Raw genomic sequence first — 22,832 nt, forward strand, 5'->3', positions numbered from 1 at the left:
CATAGATAAATAGAAAAATAGGTGAATAGAGCTGCTGCATTTGATTTATCTTCATTTGACAATTACCACGTCTGGGAGTTAAAATTCGTATTTTGAAAGAAAACTACAACGCAAATGGTCTTGGGTAGTGACCCACTTCCACAATTAATTTCCGTCAATCGTCTGCGTCTGCAACGTCGTTCAATCCATCCTCGTTCTGTGATTTAGAACCGGGGATCTAGACAATGGATGATGTCCGGGTTTAAGATGAGTATATATTTAAATAGGCTTACATAAATGTTATTTTTGACTGATAAAAGTTGGTCTGGGAAGAAAAACCCTACAAAGACATTTTAGATCAAGCCCACTTCCTGTGTCGTCATCACTCCGCGCAACACTCCACTCAAAGAAACTCAAATAAATGAATCCTCTAACTTATTCGTTGACGAAATGACTGAATAATAGAAGCTCTTCAACACCAACGAATGTAAGTGAACTGTCTTAAAGCATAATGTACTTAAGAACGTGCTAAACTTGTGCCTACACGCAAACTGGTGTGGTAGAAACTGCTAAATTGACAAAACAGACATGTCCAATAGATGTCTGCTGTTCTATAGTTTCTATCGTTCACGGCGGCGGGACATGTTATTTGCTAGTAAATTTTCGTAGCTGTTTTAATAAATATTTGTTTTGAGTGATTCGGTAAGAATAATTCTATATGTTTTTTTATTCATTTCAGATTAAATTTACTCAAAATTTCAATGTAAACGCTTGCAACCGTTACTGCCTAAAATCTATTTAAACTTAGCAGGTTCACGAAAATTGTGTATTGTTCAGTTATGATGTCCTTAAACCCTTGACAAGTGCGATTATTGTCCCCCTCACTTTCCCTCAATGGCCTGGGAAGTATTTGGTGTGTGGTTTAATGCAGTGTCGTTGAGCTGTATGGCCACCTTTTGGACAGATTGCACCGCTGAAATTAACTGCCATAGATGAATGAACACTGCGTCTTTTTCACAGAGAGCTAGAGGAATCGGTGACCGGACGCAATGGGGGCCGTGATCTCACGATGGAAGGTGAAAAAGCGTTTTAAATTATTTGCCACGATTTTATCTTGAATGGATTTCTCTATAATGTATGCATGAATATGCTATATATCAAGGGTGTAGCTATGGCACGGATGCAGGGGACATGTCCTTTATTTGATAACCTTAAAAAATGTGCCATGTGCCTTGCCGTCGTTCTCTGTCTCTCTCTCTCTTTTTCTCTCTGTCTCTTCATCTTTATCTCTTTTTCTCCGTCTTTCTCCATTATAATAAATCGTGATTTATTTAAAGTCAATGGATGAATGCGAAAAATATCATTTCTCACAATAACGTCGCCAGTTCTCGCTCCTTTTTCTTGGGTTGCTCGCAAATGTCATGTATACAAGGTTGTCACAAGGTTCAATGTTCACTAGTCATGTAAACGACTCAATTAGAATGGTCCAAAAATCCGTATTCCAATCCCAGTTGGACTGTTTCCTGCATGTAAACGATTGCGGTTTGTTGAGGATTGCTCCGTTCACACCGACCGAACCAAAAAGGTGATTGTTTGAAGAATAAAAGTGCGAAAATTGCTGTTTTTCTGGTGAGTTTGTTTATTGAAGTGGGAGAGAATTTGGTGCTGTATGATAAGCACCACCAATACATAGCACCAAAATCTTCCCAAGAAGAATGAGATATCTGGCTAGTTTGTATCTAGGTTTACAAGGTAGGGTTTGGGAGCCACTCTTTTTGTCACACACAGTGTGAGCAAATCCCGTTGAAACATCCCGGAATCAAACTCTGGTATGTCCCGGAGCGCAAGACGTCGCCTTCGGTGTTTCTGTGCCAACCTGTCGACATTCGAGTGGTTTTATCGTTGACTGCAGTATTTGCATGCATGGCTCACTTTATATCTAGTTAAGCGCTTTGGAGTCTACCCTGTTGAACGAAACATAACTTTTTTGATGCATTGGTTTTGTTTCTGCATAATATGCCTTTGTGTTTTTTGTAGACAAAACCTTCCACACTAGAGAAATTGGAGAACTTGGAAAAGGTGCTGACTCACTTTACATCCTCCACTCAAGTTTTGTCAAGAGAAATGACCAGATATTTGATTTTAGTCCAGGAATATCAAACATACGACGACCTTGCCAGTTGGATGATCTATTCTGTTCCGCCATAAATAAATAAATAAATAAATAAATACATTTTTAAGTAAATGCAAAACCAAATGCTCCTTATGGCTGCTAACGTGCAATAAAGGATGTACTCTTAGCTTTAGTAGGTCCAGCCTAGTAGTTTTATCTGACGTAGTCTAATTTTATTTTCCACTCTGCGAAAATGTTTCTTTTAATTTCATTTTGTATTCATATCAAATCAGTATGACGATTGAAGCAAAACTTAAACTTACCATAACACCCATTTGAATTTGAATAGGGCGGTGTGTCTGTTCACGTGTAAAGCTGAATTCACTCAAGTGTTAAAATAAACAATTTAATGCATTCAATGCCAACCATAAATGCAATTCACATTTTTGTGAAAAAAATTAAGCTTTTCATCCATGATTATAATATGGGAGTAGTATGCTAAAGTTGACTGAATGATAAAGCATAATACTGAAAATATGGTAAAATTTACTGTATTAAAGTTTTAAGTTGACATTGTTTAACTGATTTGGAGCACCTGAGAACAGCAAGTCTGGATCCGGTCCCAGAGTCAAACTGGTTTAGTCCCTGAAGCCACTCATGTCAATGTGAATTGCAATCAGACAATGGGTTGTCAAACTTTAATCTTAATGTGTTACCCCAAACTACCACTTCAAGTGCACTTCTACTTGTAGGACATTAAGGAGCTGGAGGAGTTTAGAGCAAAAAACCAACGACTACAAAAGGTAAACTACATCAATAATCACTAATGGAGGCGTTCAATGTTTCTTTGACAGTTATTAGTGTTTTTGCTTCTGTGCAGTTGTGGTTGGGTCGACTTCTCATCTATTCATCACTCTTCTACTTGGTGACCTGTCTGGCGGTTTACTACCTCTACCTACCTGACCGATGGCTCTACAGATTAGCCATGGCTCTGCCTCTTTTCGTCTACCCAGTACTGTGAGTAAAGGCAAAGTCAAACATAATTAGGGCTGCAACTAACATCTATTATCTTAATCGATGAATCATACAATTATTATTTTTTTGATTAATCAATGAGTCAGATTTCTTAAGACATTTTAATTTCCTCCTCTTTATTTAAATATTGAAGTTTTGAATGGATAGAAAAAAAAGTGCACAAAGCGACAGAATCTTTTATCATATAAAAATATATCATATAAAAGTGTATATATAAGAATCCCAGTGTTGGTCAATTAACTTGACAATAAACCAAAATGCATACAAATGTATGCTATATCCCAGCAAATATGTAATGCCCTTTTCCTACCATCTTACCCAAAGATCATTTTATTTTTGGACTTTAAAAACAAAACAAAAAAAGAGCAATGCATTTCATTTTATTGAAGCAACTTTTTTTTATCAAAAAGAAAAGTATCCAAAATGTAAACCCACTTTGGGAAATTATCTCAACAATTCTCTTGTTGAATCTTTGGATATGATAAAAAAAAAATCCCAATATGAAAATTATATATAATCTTAAGAATCTGTCCAATCTTTAGAGTTAAACCGTTTTTCTTTTTACACTATTTTACTTACGTATTTTCTGATTTATTTTTCCTGTATTTCCGCATGACTTTCTGTTCCTATGAAAATTGTTAAATTTGTTTCATGAAACAGTCAAACACTAAAAGTTGAAACATTCAAGCCAATTTTGTTTGTATAGCTGCAATATTTAATATTTAGGATTTAAAGAAATGTAATATAACTTCTTTTTCAAAACGTTTCGGCGCTCTCTTCCAGACCAAAGACGTACTACGACTCAACAGAATTGTGTGCACTCTTGTTTGCATTGATTTACGTACTTTGTGGCTCATAAACCACTTGATAGAACGTATCAATGATCTAACTAGTTGGCAAACCATTTGATAATCAATTTTAATCGTTTTTTTTTTTTCGATGAGTTGTTGCAGCTCCAAACGTAATTAAGAGACTGCTCGTTTGTCCACTCTAATAGAGATCTGCCTTTCCTACAGGGTGTGGTTAATCCGGAAGTTGCTCATTTTTCTTTTCTCAAAACGTACTCAGAGGAACAGTAAGTAAACTATTCAATAGTCAATATTCCATTATACAGTGGGGCAAAAAAAGTATTTAACCAGCCACCAATTGTGCAAGTTCTCTTACTTGAATACTGTAATTTCTAGATTATAGAGTGCACCTGATAATAAGCCGCACCCAGTACATTTTTATAGGAAATAACATTTTGTACATTCGTATGCCACACCTGTCTACAAGCCGCATGTGCCCACATTGAAACATGAGATATTAAGAAAGAAAGACGGTACACAGTCTTCAAAGTTTTAATAATATACTTTAACTTTTCTTCACAGCAATACCACAACAGCAACATGGTAGCACTGCACTAACAGGGTCGGTTACAAAAAACAATCAAGTCACTGAGAGCCGTTCTTCTTTTAGATGACATGAATCTCAGACACCATGGCGGCCTTCCCTTGAAGTCCAGAATTTACTTTTTTGTGGCGACTGTTTTTGCCTTCAGTTTGATCTGCACAGTGGAAACACCTTGGCTATCTGCTCTCGGTGTGTTCACCTAGTCTTCAAGTATATTTTTCAGGTCGGGCCACTTGCTTTTATTACCTCTGAAAGGTTTTTTGTCTTTTTACATTGCTCTAGTTTTTCCCAGTGCTAATCCCAGCGTCTCACTATCGATTCATCGGGGGTGTAAAAGTAGTATGTAGACCCCTTTGAGACTTCTTGTGACTAAGGGCTATCCAAATAAACATAACTTGACTTGACCTACAGAGAGCTGTGACCATAGTTGCAAAGGCTCCTATCAATAACACATTGTACAAGTCCATCAGTACCACTAATACACGTCTAGGCCCGTCTGTGGTTCACTAGAGAGCATTTGGATGATCCAGAAGAGAACCTGCAGAATGTGTTATGGTCAGATAACCCCAAATATAACTCTGTAGAAACAGGTTCTCGTGTTTGAAGGAAAAAGAATACTTAACTTCATCCGAAGAACACCATCCCCACTGTGAAGCATGGGGGTGGAAACCTCATGCTTTGGGGGCTGTTTTTCTGCAAAGGGACCAGTACAACTGCTCCGTGTAAAGGAAAAGATAATTCCGGCCATGTATTGAGAGATTTTGAGTGAAAATCTCCTTCCATCAGTAAGGGCATTGAAGATGAGATGTAGCTGGTCTTTCAGCATGACAATGATCCCAAACGCACAGCCGGGGCAACAAATTAGAGCCATTTAAAGGTCCTGGAGTTGCCTAGCCAGTCTCCAGATCTTAACCCCATAGAAATTTTGTGGAGGAAGTTTAACGTCTGTGTTGCCCAACCACCGCCCTAAAACATCACTGCTCTAGAGAAGATCTGCTTGGAGTAATGGCCAAAATACCCGCAACAGTGTGTGAAAAGCTTTTGAAAGTTATAGAAAAGGTTTGGCCTCCGTTATTGCCAACAAAGGGTGCATTATAAAGTATTGCGATTACCTTCTGGTTCTCACCAAATACTTATTTCCACCATGATTTGCAAGAAAAATCTTTGAAAAACAATTTGATTTTATGTTTTTTTTTTCACATTCTGTCTTTCATGGTCAAGGTTTACTCATGTTGACAATTACAGCCCTCTAATAGTTTCAAGTGGGAGAACTAGCCCGATTAGTGGTTGACTAAATACTTATTTGCCCCACTGTATATACAGTAATCTCTTGCTATAACTTGGATCACCTTTCATGGTATTGCTGCTTCACAAATGTTCATCATACATTGTGTTCTGTATTTTGATTGGCTAAACAGCCTCTAAGAGTGTTAGTATTAGTAAAAAAATGAAATGTTTACAGGTATAGTACTTTTTGATTGATAGATTGACTTTTTTCCCACTGCTCATCAAATACAAGGTTTCAATGAATTCAAAATCAACAACTTTGATAAACAAATGACAAAACGGAAGGAAAAAAGGCCTGGACGGACTTTCTAAACACTTTTCATATAATGAAATCATGTAACTAGATTATTATAATAAGGTTTTATATGTAATTTGAATCACATCTCATCATCATACAGGAGAAGCTTCCATTTCCAACTCTATACATCTAAACAGTTTGATATCCGATCCAATCGTGTAACTTGAGAAATTTAGCCTCTATAAATAGGTTATGTATTGTATATGTGCTCTATAACTATTATTTAAAAAGATTCTGATTGCTATTTTACTTTATCCTGAGTAGATGATTTAAGGTTGTGGAATTAATGTTTCACCATATGTCAGCACAATATGTTAACATGGAATAGACTCCAGCTCCTACAAAGTAAGAAATAGATGATATATAGCTTTTTGGTTTAGGGTTTTTTTTTGAGCATGCCACAGTATCGTATTATTATTTTATTTGAGCAAGGATTTCTTGGCCCTGTCATCTGGTTACAATGTTGATGATATAATATTTAAAAAAACAATTAAAAGTTTCTACCTCATGGATTCGCCGATTATGGGTTCTTTTTTACCTATTTCCTCGATAAACTATGGTTCAGTGTATATATTTATGTGTTGAGAGCACGTTTTTTTTTTCCAGGTGACATTCTGGAAGAGTTAAAGCTTACCAAGAAAAAAATAGTAAGTTCCTGTCAATAGTTTATATATATATATATATATATATATATAAATTTAATGTACCTGTCTTGTCTACATTTACCTGGACATGTCCTAAAGACATTTGCGTCCCCTCGCTTAGAATTCTTAACAAGTGTTGCTGTTTTTTTTTCTCTCAATTGTTTCACTATTTGGAATGCGAGTTTTTTTCTTTCTTCGAATTCTGCAGTTAGAAGAAGTGATGGAAACAGAGACGTACAAAAATGCCAAACCCATCCTGGAGCGCTTTGATCCTGAAGAAAAGAAGAAATCTGTGAGTAATCCACCCCATCCCTCTCATTATGTTTGAATCGGAACAGATTTTTTCCATTGATATTTGGATTGTGTAGGAGCTGGAGTCTACTCCGGTCCGACCTCAGATTTTTCCCAGGCATGGACAAGGTAACTGACTCGTGTTTTTAAAAAAAATGATGCATCCCATCTTACATTTGGGGCAAACATAGGATTTCATAGCAGTGACCTGGAAGAAGTAGCGAGTGAATTATATAGAAAAAGAAAAGACATTAGCTCTGTTATTTGTATGCACAGACAATTCAAAACCTGATAAGTAAGTTGTTGTAGTTTACAGTAAATGTTATTCCACATAATCAAATAAATATCCAAGAAATGAAAACTAATACTAACTATATATGCTAAATTCCTAAGAAGAAATGTTTATTTTATATTCCTTACATGTTATTGATTTATAGTTCCATCAATTGACCAAGTTCTATCATTATGCTTTTTTCCTCCTCATTTCCTATTAAATACATCACAACATTTTATTTTCAGACATTCGCCAACGTGGGGTGGCTGTCAGTTCCCCGAATACTCCAACTGCCATGATGATGACACCCCCAATTGGAGCTCGACCCATGCTGGGCCCTGGGGCCTCACCTTTAGGTGAGGATACAGGAAGAAAATTAGTTCAGAAGTGGCTTGACCATGAGTGCATCAATGGACATTTTCAAATGTTTGATTTAGTTTTGCTGTTATAAAATTATTTTTTTTACTTGGTCTGAGGAAGTATTCTAATATTTTGAGATAGGATTTTTGAGTTTTCTTAAGCTGTAAGCCAAATTCAGCAATATTAAAATAATAAAAGGCTTGAAATAGTTCAGTTGATGTGTAATGAATCCAGAATGTATGACATTTTTGTTTTTTTAATTGCATTACAGAAAATAAAGAACTTTATCACAATATTCTAATTTTCTGAGACCGTCCTGTATGCATTGTTAGGAAATAAACTATTAAAAAATGTATCGTTTACCAAATTGTTCGAATTAGTTATCTGACTCCATTAACCAAACACAACTTACATTCGCCTAACAATGCAAGCTTGTTTCTTTCTGGAAAAATGAACACGAGGTTGGCATTTCCACAGTTAATTTCTTAAAGTATTTAACTAAGTGAATTCCATCGAATTGGCTAAATAAGTGTCGCCCTTTGTCGGGCCTTCCTCTTGATTGTCCCTCGATCTCCTCTGAACTCCTGAAGTTCTTCTGCCCACGTCTTTTCACAAGCTGGCGTGCCGGCTCCTCCCATGGGCGTGCTGGCTCCTCGCATGGGGCGGGCCGACTCCTTCCATGGGCGTGCCGACTCCTCGCTGAAGGGCGTCGCAATGTCTAAATAACTAAGCAGAGCTTATCTTGCCTGACGTCCTTCTGCGTCTTGCCATCTCCATCCGAGTCCTGTTTTCAACAGAACTAAACAAAACATTCACATTCGGAACGGCGCGACCTGTCATTGACTTTTAAGCCTTCTGTGAAAATCTTCATTGCATTCAACAAATGTAATTTGTATAAAATATAAAATCCTTCAGCATGCACTTAAACTTTCTCAAAACCAGTAACAGTATCTATCTAGCCTAGGTGTCAGAAATGTATGGCTCACGAGCCAGATATGGCTCTTCATCAGTACATCTGGCTCGGAGATTAAATGAGAGCCAAAATTATTTTCTCTTTGACTTGCCAATTTTAGAGGATGCGAAGCCGAGGCAACACAATTAGCAGTTTATTCGTAAGGCAAAGTTTCAACTACACCAAGAGACCGCTTTGCCTCGAAGGAACCCTTTATACAGACACTCATTAAACAATGTCTGTTCAATGTCTAGACACTTTATGATTCAAACCCATAGAAAAAACAATCAACCCTAACTCTAACCCTAGCATATATAGTTAGTTAGCACACGCTTTAGAGCACATCACTACTGTAAACATACGTATCCTTCTCATTTACAATATTTTGTGACATTTCGATTTTGTAACCATTATTTACAACAATGAATGAAAATCTCAAAGTAAGCCTCAACAATTTTAAGTTACTGCAAGTGAGAGACGCGTTTTAATTGGTATTGGATATGGGACACAGGCGCCGTCATTATTATTGTTATTATATTTTCATAGATTTTATAAAATCACCAAACGTGAAACAATGAAATAAAAGCTGTCGAATTAGCTTTTGTCTGGAGAGCGGGTTTGTTGATTCTGTTGAAATGTGTCTTATAATATGTGGTGTGGCTCTTTAAAAAACCAATGTAAATATTTTGCTTCATGGCTCTTTAAATTTCCCAATCGCTGAGTTAGCCCATTTGAAATAAAATTAAGGAATTAAATTGAACATTCCTTGAAGTCTAGTTTATGTAAGCGTTAATGTTACAGGCTGCTAGGAGTCCATTCACACTTAATTGAAACCCCACAGTCTCTTCAATCAGAACATGTCCACCTCTTAGCTCCAGGTGGACCACCCGAGAGACCCATTCCATCAGCTGCCGTCCACCAGGGGGGAGTAGCCAGAACCCTCATGTCCCCAATTCCTGGTGTAGGTGAGCTGAAATGACTGTTATAGCTTGGAAAAGGCTTTCATTATGTAATGTAAAATTCTGTTCAGCCCTGCATCCTCCAGGTCCTCCCTTGGCCAGACCAATTCTGCCTAGAGAGAGGGGGGCGTTGGACCGCGTTGTTGAGTACCTAGTGGGGGATGGACCACAGAACAGGTATTATTTAAAGGGATATTGTGTATTATTTAGATCCTACTAGTGTTACACTTCTTTTTTTTTTAAAAACCTATTGTATCCAAAGTTAGCTTCGTTGGTTGCAGCCCTTGAGGGCTAGAGTTGTTGACTTGTTTGGTTGTCGTCAGCTAATTTGAATCAACTTTTCCATTTCTTCAGATATGCATTAATTTGTCAGCAGTGTTGCTCCCATAACGGCATGGCCCTGAAAGAAGAGTTTCAATATCTTGGTAGGTGTAAACAACACAAAGAATATGTAACTGTTAGATTTTCTTCCGGTAATGATAGCAAGAACATACTGTGCATAAGCTGCTACTTTTTTTCTTCATTTTAAACACTGCCGCTCACAATACGATGCAACTTATTCTTTTATTTATTTTTATTTTTTCCGTGAGAGTGTCTGTGGCGGTTTTGGATGCACGTTGGCCCCTTCCCTTGGATCTTCCCAGATGCGGTGCCCTTCGGGGCCCAGCATTGATGCTACGGCGCTCCCCGCCAAAGTAACACATGGTGCCGCGATTTAGACATACTTTTGCAGACTGTTAATTGGCATTAACAGACGCAGGAGTGCGACAAAATCACAAAAAAACTCAATGTACTGCACTGACTAAAATTCAGAAGCCCATACAATCACTACCAAACATGCTTAGCCATGTGACTGAAAGCTCTCCCATCCCTTGCACGCATGACAAAATGATAGAGAAGGAGGAGACCAAGTATTGCTACTACTACATAAAAACAAAGTCATTACATATACCAGCCTATCACAGTCAGGCACACACTGCATGCAAACTTTGCCTTGCTTATATTTGCTAGTGTTGTCAAAACTTGCCTCTCTATATGTGTTGGACAAGCACTACATCACTCACAAACATGGAACTACAAATCCTTGAAAAAAACGCAGTGGCTTGTGATTACACAATAACAACACATCACATCGGGATATCAATTACAGTTTATCGTGCAGCCCTGCTAGATATTTCCCCGCTGATTTTTTTGTTTTGTTAATGTGAAAAATGGATGTGAACAAGTTCATTGTTATGGCTGTTTAGCCTGCAGCTTGAAATACTGTGCCCCCTGTACAATAACAAAGTTGAGTTTCTTGATTAAATTTGCGCACGGCATTTTAAGTCAGGTGCGCTCAGTAGTCTGGAATTAACGGCAGGTTGTAACTTTAATGTTATGTGCCTTCCACATTACTTCATCAAAGATGAGTAGATTTAAGTCAATTTCCTGTCACTATTCTACCCTCTCTTAAAATTTAGAAATAAAACAAAAAACTGCTCTGTAGCCTAGATGGTAGGGCGCCTGCTCCGAGACTGGGAGGTCGCTGGTTCAAGCCTTGGCCGAGTCATACTTAAGACTTACAACATTGGTACTCATTGCCCCCCTGCTTGGCGCTCGTCATTAAGGGTTGGAATTGGGGGGTTTGGTCACCTAATGATTCCCAACACAGCAGTTCAGTCTAAAAAAACGGAGCTGATCGAAGGCGATGCGTCACGTCGAGAGGTTCGCGTGTCCAAATGATTTCTTGTATATATCATGTTTATGGTTTATACTAGCTGAATAAATAAATACAATAATAAATATTTTTCTGTTTTGCTCATCATTTTTGCTAGGTTTCCGCTGTGCATATTGCTACTTCCTGAATCCTGCCCGAAAGACGCGTCCACAGGCTCCCAAGCTACCCGAGTTCAGTTACGAGAGGAAACTGCGTGCCGAAGTCGCGTTCCCGAAATCAGCATCTCTCGCTGGCACAGACATAGAGGAGAGCCTGGTCCCTGGAGGTAAGTGCTTAAACAAAACCTAACCCAACAAAGATTAGTCAATAAGGTTAAATTAAGTAGAGCAAATTACAGCAGGTAAAGGTGAGGTGTGTAGTTTAAGCTGTCCTTTAAAAATGTTCCCATTATCATAATAAAGAATGTTCTTCTCATTTATTATTTTATTTTGTACATTTTTGTATTTTCTGAAGAGGCAAATGGTTTGCTTGACTGGGAGGGTTCGGCGTAGGAGTAAATATGTGCTCATCATTGTAATCACTATCAAATTGTAGTAAATTCTACTTTGAATGGTCATGTGATCCAAAAAACTAGAATTATAGTTGAAATCAGTATCAGCCGTGCAGTGGCACGGTGCTATTGGCTTTCTGCAGCTAAAGGCTTTGACACCATATTCCCCATGAGGTTGGTGGCAGCAGGGACTCACGGGTGCTTGCAATCCTTGAAAATGCTTAAATTTTAATGTTGTGTTTTTTTAAGGTCAGGAAAATGCTTGAATTTTCTGTGAGGTGCTTTATAAATGGTTGAAATTCTTGCCATGTGATGTTTTGCTAGAGTCTGACGCAACAGACCACGCATTAAGGAAAATAAAAAAATAACAAAATTGGCTTCAAAATGATGCCACTGCTATTTTATTTATTTGTATTGCATTGTCATGTGAAACGTCATCCGGCACATTAGGAAAGGCTAATCAGAACAGGTTATGACACCAAACTACCAATGCTAAGGCTATGCTCGTGAAATCTGCCGACAACAATGCAGAAAAATGAAGAAACTAAATGGTGCACATTAGTCCTAAACAATTTGGCCTTTGGTCTTACCTTGGTGTTCGGTTAAACTTATTAACCCCTTAAAATTCCGACGGCTTGCAAAGAAGCAAATACATGTCTTAGACATGTACGGACACGTTGCCTGTACGATGACACCATTCACTCTAATGCGTTGTTCCACATACCATTCGGAAGGTTAAACTCTTGGGAATCAAGAAATGCTAACCATTTCTTAGTTTCTACTTTCTTTTTCGCTAGCAACTGTGTGGACAGCAAAGTAAGAATTTAATTGTGCAGGGAAACATGGTTCTTTACTGAGTATATGACAATAAACACTTTGAATTGAATTGAATTGAATTTGAAATAAGGCTCATCACAGAAACATCAAGATCAGTCTGAAACAAGATTCAGGGAAAATATAAAGCCAGGTTAGCTCGCCAAAGTATTCTTGCATCCATCACGTTCAATAATAATACGCAACCATGGTCCTTTTACATCCATGAGTGTAGTACATCCAACCGTATAAAATATTTACACACTCCAAAACACACTATTGCCGTCAGATAAAAGAAGAAATCCGCCGAAAAGCATCTGCATCGATGAACGTTGCTTGTTGCTAGCTGTCTGTTTAGCCCCATATCTACAGTAAAAAACAAATGTTTTCTCCAGGCTGTACAGCAACCAATCGTGTGATTCACATCTTTTTCGGCCAATTACAGGCTTTATTTTGCCCCGCTTTAGCCTATGCGAGCCTGTAAATGCTAAAAAGGACCTGCCTCCTTTACCTCCAAATAAGTTTAGCCAATAGTGACCGATTCAAATGATGATTGACACATTGATTAGGAAATGAAACGCCAGTGTATATATATCTCAGCATACAACGCGGACTACTTCGCCTACGGGGGAAAATCTAGTCGGTGGCTGCTTGCCTCGGTTGCGAGACCTTGCGACCCAATATTGATCCATATATAGGGCGCACTGTATTATAAGGTGCATGGTCCGCTTTTGAAAAAATAAAGGCTTTTAGATGTGCCTTAAAGTTGTGAAAATAGGGTACCTTTTGTTAATATGGAACAGTTTTGTTATTAGTTTTTTTGAGTGTGTGCATTGATATCACAGTAATCAATTTACAAGGAATAATCGGGCATTAATTAATCAATAGTGCTACAGTTTGATGTCATCAAGTGGTATCTGTCACGGGAAATAACAAGAAAATCTGATACCACATGAACCAAACAGCAGCAAACACTAATGAAGTAGAGCACAGAAACTTCCCCATTCAGCTGCTAGTTTAATATTTGGCTTAGGATGTATCAAATTTTCTGGTTATTTTTCTGCAGGCAGAATTCAGTCTCCTCAAACAACAGAATTGATTCACACCAGATTATCTTTTAATGGTACTGGTGAAATTTGATAAATTGGCCTTGAAAGTGCTTGAAATTGGCCACGAAAAAGGTGTACAAACCCTGTGCCATGTGTGCGCCGTGCTTTAATCCTTTTCAAGATGGGTGTATTCCAAATGGGGCAACCTGCACTATGATCACCGTGATTTTCGAGTAAGCGCACCTTTTTGACCATCACCTTCTATTCAGAAAAGCAAGAGCAGGGTGAAGGTGACCAATCTGATGCGGAAATCTTGACGTGCGAGAGCCGTGCCGAGGAGGAAGAAGAGGAGTGTGAAGAACTAGTCCAAGAGAAAGAAGAGGAAGCGGAATCCGGAGAGGACAACAGCATGGAGATAGACAAAGATGCCCCTGGTCGAGCAACTCCTCTGTCATAGCTGAGCACTTTGAAGTTATAAGCAGGGATGTGATTTTTCCGCTAATTCGCGGAATTCCGCTTTTTTTATCTCCAAAAATAAAATTTTAAAATTTCCGGTGTTTTAATTGGTAAAAAAAAAACGATTTCGTCTCGACAGCATGCCATTTGAGTGTTTCCGTAACTGAAATGAAACGTACTTGCGATTGGTTGAAGTCTCGTGTTGACCAATAAACGCGCTTGTTATAGGAGTGTGCCATTGTTCATTTCTCACACGTTTTTGCCGGGTGTTTAAAGAAAGATGTCCGTGATCGAACGCAAAGATGCTCCGCGAGCTAAAGAAATTGATAAGATTGTAAAAAACAAGTTTCGATGGGACTGGTTGGAGAAGGAATTATCTACGAATGTTGGAAAGAAGACTGTGACGAATTTGTTCAATGACTTTATTCGGAAGATCGATCGTGCCGGGAAAGCACTTTGCATTTGGTGTCATGATACCATCGACTATGGTGGGAGAGGTTTCAAAGCTCTTGAAAGTCACGCAAAGAGCAAAAAACACGTGAAAGAACTCCAGTCAAGAACGACAAATTATTCCATCGCTGGAAGTTTCGGTGCCCAAACGAAAACTCCAAAACTTTACGGCCTCCATCCCTTATTGACATCACAATCGGAAGCGGTAATAAAGAGACGTGATCCACCCCAACAACCTGTACCAGTTGCTGATAGAGTCGTGAATTTTGAGGTAGGTGGTAAACTTTTCAAATTTATTTGACAGTTTTCCCATTTTTTTCGAAAATATTATAACGTAATAAAAATGGCCATAAATATTTAACAATTACAATAATAGATTTTCATGTGTACATTACACCAACACTTTACTGTAGGGCCTATACTTATTGTACTTTTTACTGCCCTGGTCCTACCTGGTCCCCCCCCCCCCCCCCCCCCCAGCTAGCAATCACCCCCCCCCCCCCCGCTAATTTTCAGATAATTTCACTTTGGTCAAATCACATCCCTGTATAAGGTGGGGTGCATCATTTGATGTGGCTTTAAACAAGTTGAAAATGAAATGGTTTCTCTGTTAAGTATGTATTAGCAATGCCCAACTGAATTCAAAGAGCCTTTATGTTTTGTTTTCCACCGCGCCTATCTTACTTTTAGCACAGCAGTTCAGGGTGGTCCACATTAAGTAGGTGGACTACATGCATCATGAGCAAGCTGACAGACTGCATGAAGACACAAGCCATGAAATGACTGCTGCGAGTAAAAAAGTTCAAAATTCCATACAGCGCTCTTAAAGTTTTGTAGACACTCAACGACGGAGACAAGACTTCAATAGATTTTGAACTTGGCAAAAGAATAGGGGAGAGCCAAACCTCATAAGAAATTCCTACCTTTTCTAAAAGTCCTTCCCCGAGTCCTTTCTTCTTATTAAATCTCTCAGGTTACAAAAGCAGATCCGACCTATAGGGTGCGAGCAACATGATTGGACGGTAGTAACAATGATGTTCATAATGGTTCATAATCGTCTAAACCATGAACAACAGTGCACAACTGTCAAAATAACAAACTGGCCTCCTATCCAATTTCCTTTGCAGTTGTCCAATATTAAAAAGCAAATACACTTATCACACTTGCTGCCACATCATGTAGTAGCTAAATGCTAGTCAGCGCATGACCGATTATTAGCCCTTATTTTTTTTTAATCTTTTACGAGGGTGGCCCTGTGTGAAGGAAAATTTTAAAAAAATACAAGAATTAAGGAAAATTTGTGTGGGGTTTTTGGGTGACATAATGAATGTGCTTAAAGTGTCATAACTCGGCCATTTATAAATGTTTTTCAATTTCCAATCACTCAAAATGTTCAATGGCATCAGACATACCCATACACATAGTTCATTTTTTTAGCGCCACTTTAGAACAATAAAAAGTTGTGCGTCTGGCGTGTGAGAGACATATAAATCTACAGTGGAGATCAGAATTAGAGAACAACTTATAAAAAATGGAATAATTTATACCATCTTTACTGTTTCACAGTTAAATGGCATTTTATTGTGTATACAGGACTGTCTCAGAAAATTAGAATATTGTGATAAAGTTCTTTATTTTCTGTAATGCAATTAAAAAAACAAAAATGTCATACATTCTGGATTCATTAGACATCAACTGAACTATTTCAAGCCTTTTATTATTTGAATATTGCTGATTTTGGCTTACAGCTGAAAAAAACTCAAAAATCCTATCTCAAAATATTAGAATACTTCCTCAGACCAAGTAAAAAAATAATTTTATAACAGCAAAACTAAATCAAACATTTGAAAATGTCCATTGATGCACTCAGTACTTGGTTGGGAATCCTTTTGCACGGATTACTGCATCAATCCGGCGTGGCATGGAGGCAATCAGCCTGTGGCATTGCTGAGGTGTTATTGATGCCCAGGATGCTTCGATAGCGGCCTTCAGCTCATTTGCATTTGTAGGTCTGGTGTCTTTCATCTTCTTCTTAACTATACCCCACAAATTCTCGATGGGGTTCAGGTCAGGGGAATTAGCAGGCCAATCAAGGACAGTGATGCCATGGTCAGTGCACCAGTTACTGGTGGTTTTGGCACTGTGGGCAGGTGCCAGATCATGCTGGAAAATGAAATCCTCATCTCCATAGAGCTTTTCAGCAGATGGAAGCATGTAGTGCTCTAAAATCTCTTGGTACACAGTTGCATTTACTCTAGACTTGATGAAACACAGTGGACCAACACCAGCAGCTGACCTGGCTCCCCAAACCATTGCTGACTGTGGGAACTTCACACTGGATTTCAAGCAACTTGGATTTTGCTCCTCTCCAGCCTTTCTCCAGACTCTGGCGCCTTGACTTCCAAATGAAATGCAAAACTTGCTTTCGTCTGAAAAGAGGACTTTGGACCACTCTGCAACTGTCCAGTGCTTCTTCTCCATAGCCCAAGTCAGACGCTTCTTCCGTTGTCTTGAGTTCAGAAGTGGCTTGACCATGGGAATACGGCTATTGTAGCCCATTTCCCGGACACGTCTGTGAACTGTGGCTTTTGATACCTGGACTCCAGCTTCAGCCCACTGTCTTTGAAGTTCCCCTAAATTCTGGAAGCGGCTCTTCTTCACAATTTTGTTAAGGCTGCGGTCATCTCTCTTGGTTGTGCAGCGTTTCCGGCCACATTTTTCCCTTCCAACAGACTTTTTGTGGATATGCTTTGAAACTGCACTCTGTGAACAGCCTGCTCTTTGAGAAATTTCTTTTTGTGTCTTACCCTCCTGATGGAGGGTATCAATGATGGTCCTCTGGACAGCAGTCAGATCAGCAGTCTTCCCCATACTTGTGATTTAGTTTACTGAACCAAGCTGAGTGTTTTTAAGGCTCAGGAAACCCTCGCAAGGTGTTTCGAGTTAATTAGATGATTCAGGTGATTAGTTGAATAGCCTACTTGTATACTTTTTCATGATATTCTAATATTTTGAGATAGGATTTTTGAGTTTTCTTAAGCTGTAAGCCAAATTCAGCAATATTAAAATAATAAAAGGCTTGAAATAGTTCAGTTAATGTGTAATGAATCCAGAATGTATGACATTTTTGTTTTTTAATTGCATTACAGAAAATAAAGAACTTTATCACAATATTCTAATTTTCTGAGACAGTCCTGTATATCATGGAACTAAAACATTTTTTTATTTTTTTTTACAAACTGACAAAAAGAATTTCACACACCCCCAAAAAAATCTGTTAACGTACTGATCATAATTAGAAAATGACAATGACTTTGACATGGAAATGTTTTCTGAGGGTGGCAACAGTCAGCATATAGTAAGAAGTTTACAGGCCTCTGCTGCGAATGACTTAAGCACATCTGCGGCCAAGGAAAAGCACAATATCTCACACTGCTCTGGTGTGATTCTGGTTCATTTTTCTTCCAACCTCCTCCACAGTTCGGTGATTGCAGTAGGTTTCTTGACGATAACTTTGTCACCAAGGATTCTCCACTGGGTTGAGATCAGGACTCTGGGCAGGCCATGCCATTAATTCAATGTTTTCACCTTTAAGTAAATTCTTTACCCATTTTGCTGTGTGGAGCTTTGTCCTGCATGAAGGCTGCAGGCTGATTGTTCCTTACTTTCTTTCAACGCCCAATGTCCTGTTGAAGAATGTTCTAATACTCGTTTGAATTCACTCAGCCATGTAGCTGGTTAGGCCCAACTTCTGATGCAGAAAACTTGCCCCAAACCATGACACGTCCTTCTTCACCTTTCACGGATTTTCTCCAACGTGTCGCTAAACGCTTGAATGAGTTTGTAGTTTTGTAGATTCAATATTCCTGAAATTAGATTTGGAACGATCAACTTATCTTGCTGTGGCTCATTGGGTCATCCATTTCGTCTTCATCTGGACAACTTGTTGCCGGAGGCTTTCAGTCACTTAGGAACTGCCCACCATCTTTCAAAATCAGTGAAATTGGCAGGTAGAATGCCAGTAAAATAGGGGTAGATAGCTTATCAAGGTAATTAGCACCATTAAATGGAAGGGACCCAAGAGTGCTCTTAAATTTTGATCAATGCATTTTAGGGAAAATAGTTTTATTTTTGTTGAAATGCCTTATCCATTTTCTGAAAAGGTAAGCAGTGAAGATGGCATTTTTTCAGTGCTATTCAAATGTTTGTAAATTCTCTAATTTTGATCTCCAGTGTATTTAAATCATACACTTAGTTGACTAGAAGTAAAACTGACCACTGCTTGTCCGGTTTTAATAAAGTAATTGCAACTTCTCAACTACATTTGCACTGAATTCCTTAATATTTTTGCTTGGCTGGACTTTGATCGTGTAAGATTAGGTTCCTTTAGTATTAGCTAAGTTCTCTGCCTTCTATGTAGCAATGTAACTTAATTTTTTCCAAGTTTCTTTCCTTTGTTTGATTCACTTTTGTTTGCGTTGTTTTTCATATCCACTTAGATTTGCGTTTTGTATTTTTACCTCTCAAGCAACGTTTTCTAGTGTTGGATTAAAAAGTTGAGAAAAATGTGACAATTATTATTTTTTCCAGTGCACATAAATGTACTGTAAAATGTGGTCAGGGATTTGCTGTTTTACAGGTAACTGTTTTTGCTAGGTTTACTTTTATAACTTATTTGCATAATTACTGTGGTTATGAACTTAATAAGTGTTCATATTTAAATAGCCTAAAACTTGTTTGCTTTTTGGTCGTTGTGTCCTTACATTTTTTCACCCTCTGTGCTGGTTTTTAAGCTGTAATAAATGTTTTTCAACTGTCAAATGAATGCTCTTTTTTCCCATTATTATTGCAAGAATAAAATGCAATAAACAAAAGTTTATTGAAAATGTTTTTGCACAGACAACTGGAACTTTATACGAAAAGGAAAAATGTTGGCTCATTAACTTCACTGTCAAATATGAATTCACCAAAGCCCCATTTCGTGCTGAAACAGATTTACGTGTAACACTTGGGTGAAATATCAATGAACAGCGTTCGTAACTTGTGCTTGAAAATGCTTGAATTTTAAAACTGTGTCCACAAGGCCAGGGTAATGCCTACATCTTGGGTGAATGCTCGAAATTTTTGCCATCGCCATGTTTCTCTTCAGTCTGATTGTAGACCCCACTCATCCATCCATTTCTGCGCTTCTTATCCTCACTAGGGTCGTGGGGGTGCTAGAGCCATCTTCAGGCAGTGGGCAGGGGACACCCTGACCTGGTTGCCAGCCAGTCGTAGGGCACGCAGACAGACAAAACACTTGCTCGTTTACACCAAGGAACAATTTGGACTGGCCAATTAACCTGACATGTTTTTGGAATGTGCGAGAAAACTAGAGGGCCTGGAGGAAACCCAAGCAAGTGCAGGGAGAACATGCAAACTCCAAACATGTCTGCAGTAGCCGGACTTGAACTGTGGACCTCTGCATGGTGGTTCTACGCGCTAACCACCCTGCTGCCTTGGCACCTTTATAAACAATGCAATAAAATTCTCAAAACGTGAAAATGACGCTGACACACCTGCTCACAGTCAATATAGTGTTGTCTTGTGAAGCACCACCTCCCCCTACTGACCAGCTTTATGCAGAAAACCAGATCTTCTTAGTGAAGAGCTGGGCTCTTTTGGCTCGCAAACAGCTCTTCAGATTTCTTTTTTTTTTTTTTTTAATGATATCAATAATTAAACAATGAAAAAAATGATCTTATAATTCGTAATGTCATGTGTTTTGTAGGGGATTCCTGCAAAACACATGAAATATAAATTAAAATTTTCGCAGATCTAAAAAATAAAAAACGTAACATACAGAACAATTTTAGATTTTTACACACTGGAAATATTTAAAGTCAAACCACAACACATAATTCCTGAATATGCAAAACAATACATTCTACATTGCAAATACTTACTCCACAGTGCTATAAATAAAACCTGCAATGAAGATATTGAGAACATTGGAATGTTTGTAATCCTAGCAATTATTGTGAAATACCTAAAGTAGCAGAGCCTCACCCCAGACCGTTTCCAGCAGCCCTCGGGTGAATTGAGTTTGAGACCTCTGGGTGCAGGGTTTGTATTGGTGCTTAAAATCCTTAATAATGCTTAAATTTTAATGCGCTTTCAAGGTGTGAAAAGTGCTTGAATTTTGGGTGAAGTTCTGGTAAAAGGTTAAACTGTTGCCATGTTTCTCAAGAAGTCAGCTTAAATATGAGGCAGACACTGCTCTATGTTGGCTCCACTTATCCATTGCATTTCTTCTTCCCTCGTGATTAACAGCAGCTGTCATGTTTTTGCATTATCCGATGAAGCTTCATTGCCTACTACTGATCGTGCCCAAGAGGACAGGTGCATGCTACACACAAATAGGGCACTATGAAATGTGTATCAGTACAAGGATTACTTATCAGTTATGGACATTTATTATAGCCCATGCAAAAAAATAAAAGTATTGTTTCCCATTGATAAATTGTAACGGGAAGAACTTTTTGCAATTAAAAATGTTTGCTACATATTACAATCATTTTCACCCAACACCCATATGGTGAGAGATCAGTCTCAAAAACAAATATATTTGCAATTTACTCGAGACCTAAAAATGATATGTCCTCATAAATGCACATGCAAGATTAAAAATTGCAGATGCAAATTGCGGGTATATTTGTGGCTCTGCAAAATACTTAATTCACATCAGATTTCTTCTGTTAATGTTACTGGAGTAATTGAAAAATTGGCTGTGAAAGTACTTTAAAAGTGCTCGAAATTGACCATATAAATGGTATGCCTACACTGTGGGTTAGGTATTTGATTTTGATTGTTTGCGTATACGTGTACAAGTAATCAGATTACCCATGCTCACTTTCCCTCATCCGCGATTGTTTTTGCCTGTTTTTGTGGGACTTGTATAACAAAGAGACAAAGGATACATGTAAACTCTGGTTTACTCGTTTTCCAAAGTCCTCATGTGTGTGGGGTTTTGGGGTTTTTAAGGGTTATTGTTCCATCTTCGTTATTCATTATCCATTATCCGTTATCGGTCAGTTCATAATACGCTACAAAGCCTAGGAGCCGGTACACTTACTCTCAGCCAAAAGGCCAAGCTAAGGTCCTAGCCCTAAAGCCTTGCTGCGATCATTGCGAATGCACCGTTCCCGGAGGTACTGCAATACCGGGCCGATGGGTGGAGTGGACAGAGCAAGCTCTTATTCCATCTCCGGATTGCAAAAATCAAAGCTAGCATAAGTTGGCATCATTTCCTGTGGCGTGTGTTGAGCAAGTACAGCCTAGCCAGAAATTTCTGGCCGTGAAGCAGGGGCCGATGCTCCGAGCTCTGTGCTAAAAACGGTTGGGGGTTTGGGGTTTTTAAGGGTTATTGATCTATCTTCGTTATTCATTATCCATTATCCGTTATCGGTCAGTTCATAATACGCTACAATATTTCTCTCCATTTAATTTTTTGGACCCATAAAGAAACTTCCGCAGATTTATCCATCTATATAGTGGGATACGACAGTCTATGCCAGGGGTGGCGAACACGTGGCTCTAGAGCATGCGGCTCTTGGCCAATAAGAATGCGACTCTTTGCCTCATCATATTTTTATATACTATGGCTCTTTGTCTGGATTCATGTTTAGTTTTTTTTTGTGTGTATTGAGGGTAGACACTTACCTTAAAACCAACACAAGATTCAATACTTTGTTGTATTGTAAGGAGAGGAGTGTGTTATGGGAAATAAAATGTTTTTGTTTGTGTGCATCTGTCTGTCATGGCAGGTCAGTGCGTGGTGTGGCTCTTTGACTCTCACAGTTAAAAATTTCGGCTCTTTGTGTCAAACTTGTCCGCCAGCCCTGGTCTATGCTTTTGGCATCACATATTGTAAACACACAAGTCGCAGTGAGAAAACAGAATATTTTGTTGATTTTGGTGAGTGACATGAAAAAAATAACACTTTATTCAATGTCAAAAGTGGGACAAGGTAAGTAACTAAGGCCACTCCGTAGAGGAAGAAATTGAATATCGCGTTACTTAAACACAGTCCAAAAAAAAGGCACGGCTTGATAAATAAAGTCTTACTATTCATAAAGAAGGTATCAAGAGTTTTATAGAGAGCGGTGTGGATAGGCAGGGAGGTCAATGATCTGATGCTGGAGTTTTAATGATCACCAGGTCCTCTGGTAGGTGTGCTGGGACCTCACAATTAATAATGGCCATTTCAAATTAGACACAGAGAAACCTCCAAC

General features: G+C 38.5%; 1 protein-coding gene and 1 pseudogene across 2 annotated transcripts; one reads left to right on the plus strand and one right to left on the minus strand.

Moving 5' to 3' along the window:
* Positions 1-341: 341 nt before the first annotated feature.
* On the plus strand, positions 342-19,433 carry lnpk (lunapark, ER junction formation factor). 2 transcript variants are annotated; one of them, XM_088351133.1, is made up of 16 exons: positions 342-466; positions 1,000-1,055; positions 2,017-2,058; positions 2,845-2,895; positions 2,973-3,109; positions 4,144-4,202; positions 6,711-6,751; positions 6,957-7,040; positions 7,117-7,168; positions 7,559-7,669; positions 9,498-9,590; positions 9,656-9,761; positions 9,939-10,009; positions 11,399-11,566; positions 13,923-14,126; positions 15,107-19,433. In XM_088351133.1, exons 2-15 carry the CDS (start codon positions 1,029-1,031, stop codon positions 14,108-14,110), a joined length of 1,230 nt encoding a protein of 409 aa, XP_088207259.1. In that variant the 5' UTR covers positions 342-466; positions 1,000-1,028; the 3' UTR covers positions 14,111-14,126; positions 15,107-19,433. The 2 variants fall into 2 exon arrangements, with proteins under 2 accessions (XP_088207259.1, XP_088207260.1); XM_088351134.1 differs by lacking the exon at positions 15,107-19,433 and having other exon boundaries at positions 13,928-14,079.
* A 2,294-nt stretch (positions 19,434-21,727) lies between these two features.
* Positions 21,728-21,887, minus strand: LOC148353515 (U2 spliceosomal RNA; annotated as a pseudogene).
* Positions 21,888-22,832: the final 945 nt, after the last annotated feature.

Source organism: Urocampus carinirostris, chromosome 13 (assembly GCF_059441175.1).
Source record: "Urocampus carinirostris isolate Australia breed hairy pipefish chromosome 13, RoL_Ucar_1.0, whole genome shotgun sequence".
Lineage (NCBI taxonomy): Eukaryota > Metazoa > Chordata > Actinopteri > Syngnathiformes > Syngnathidae > Urocampus > Urocampus carinirostris.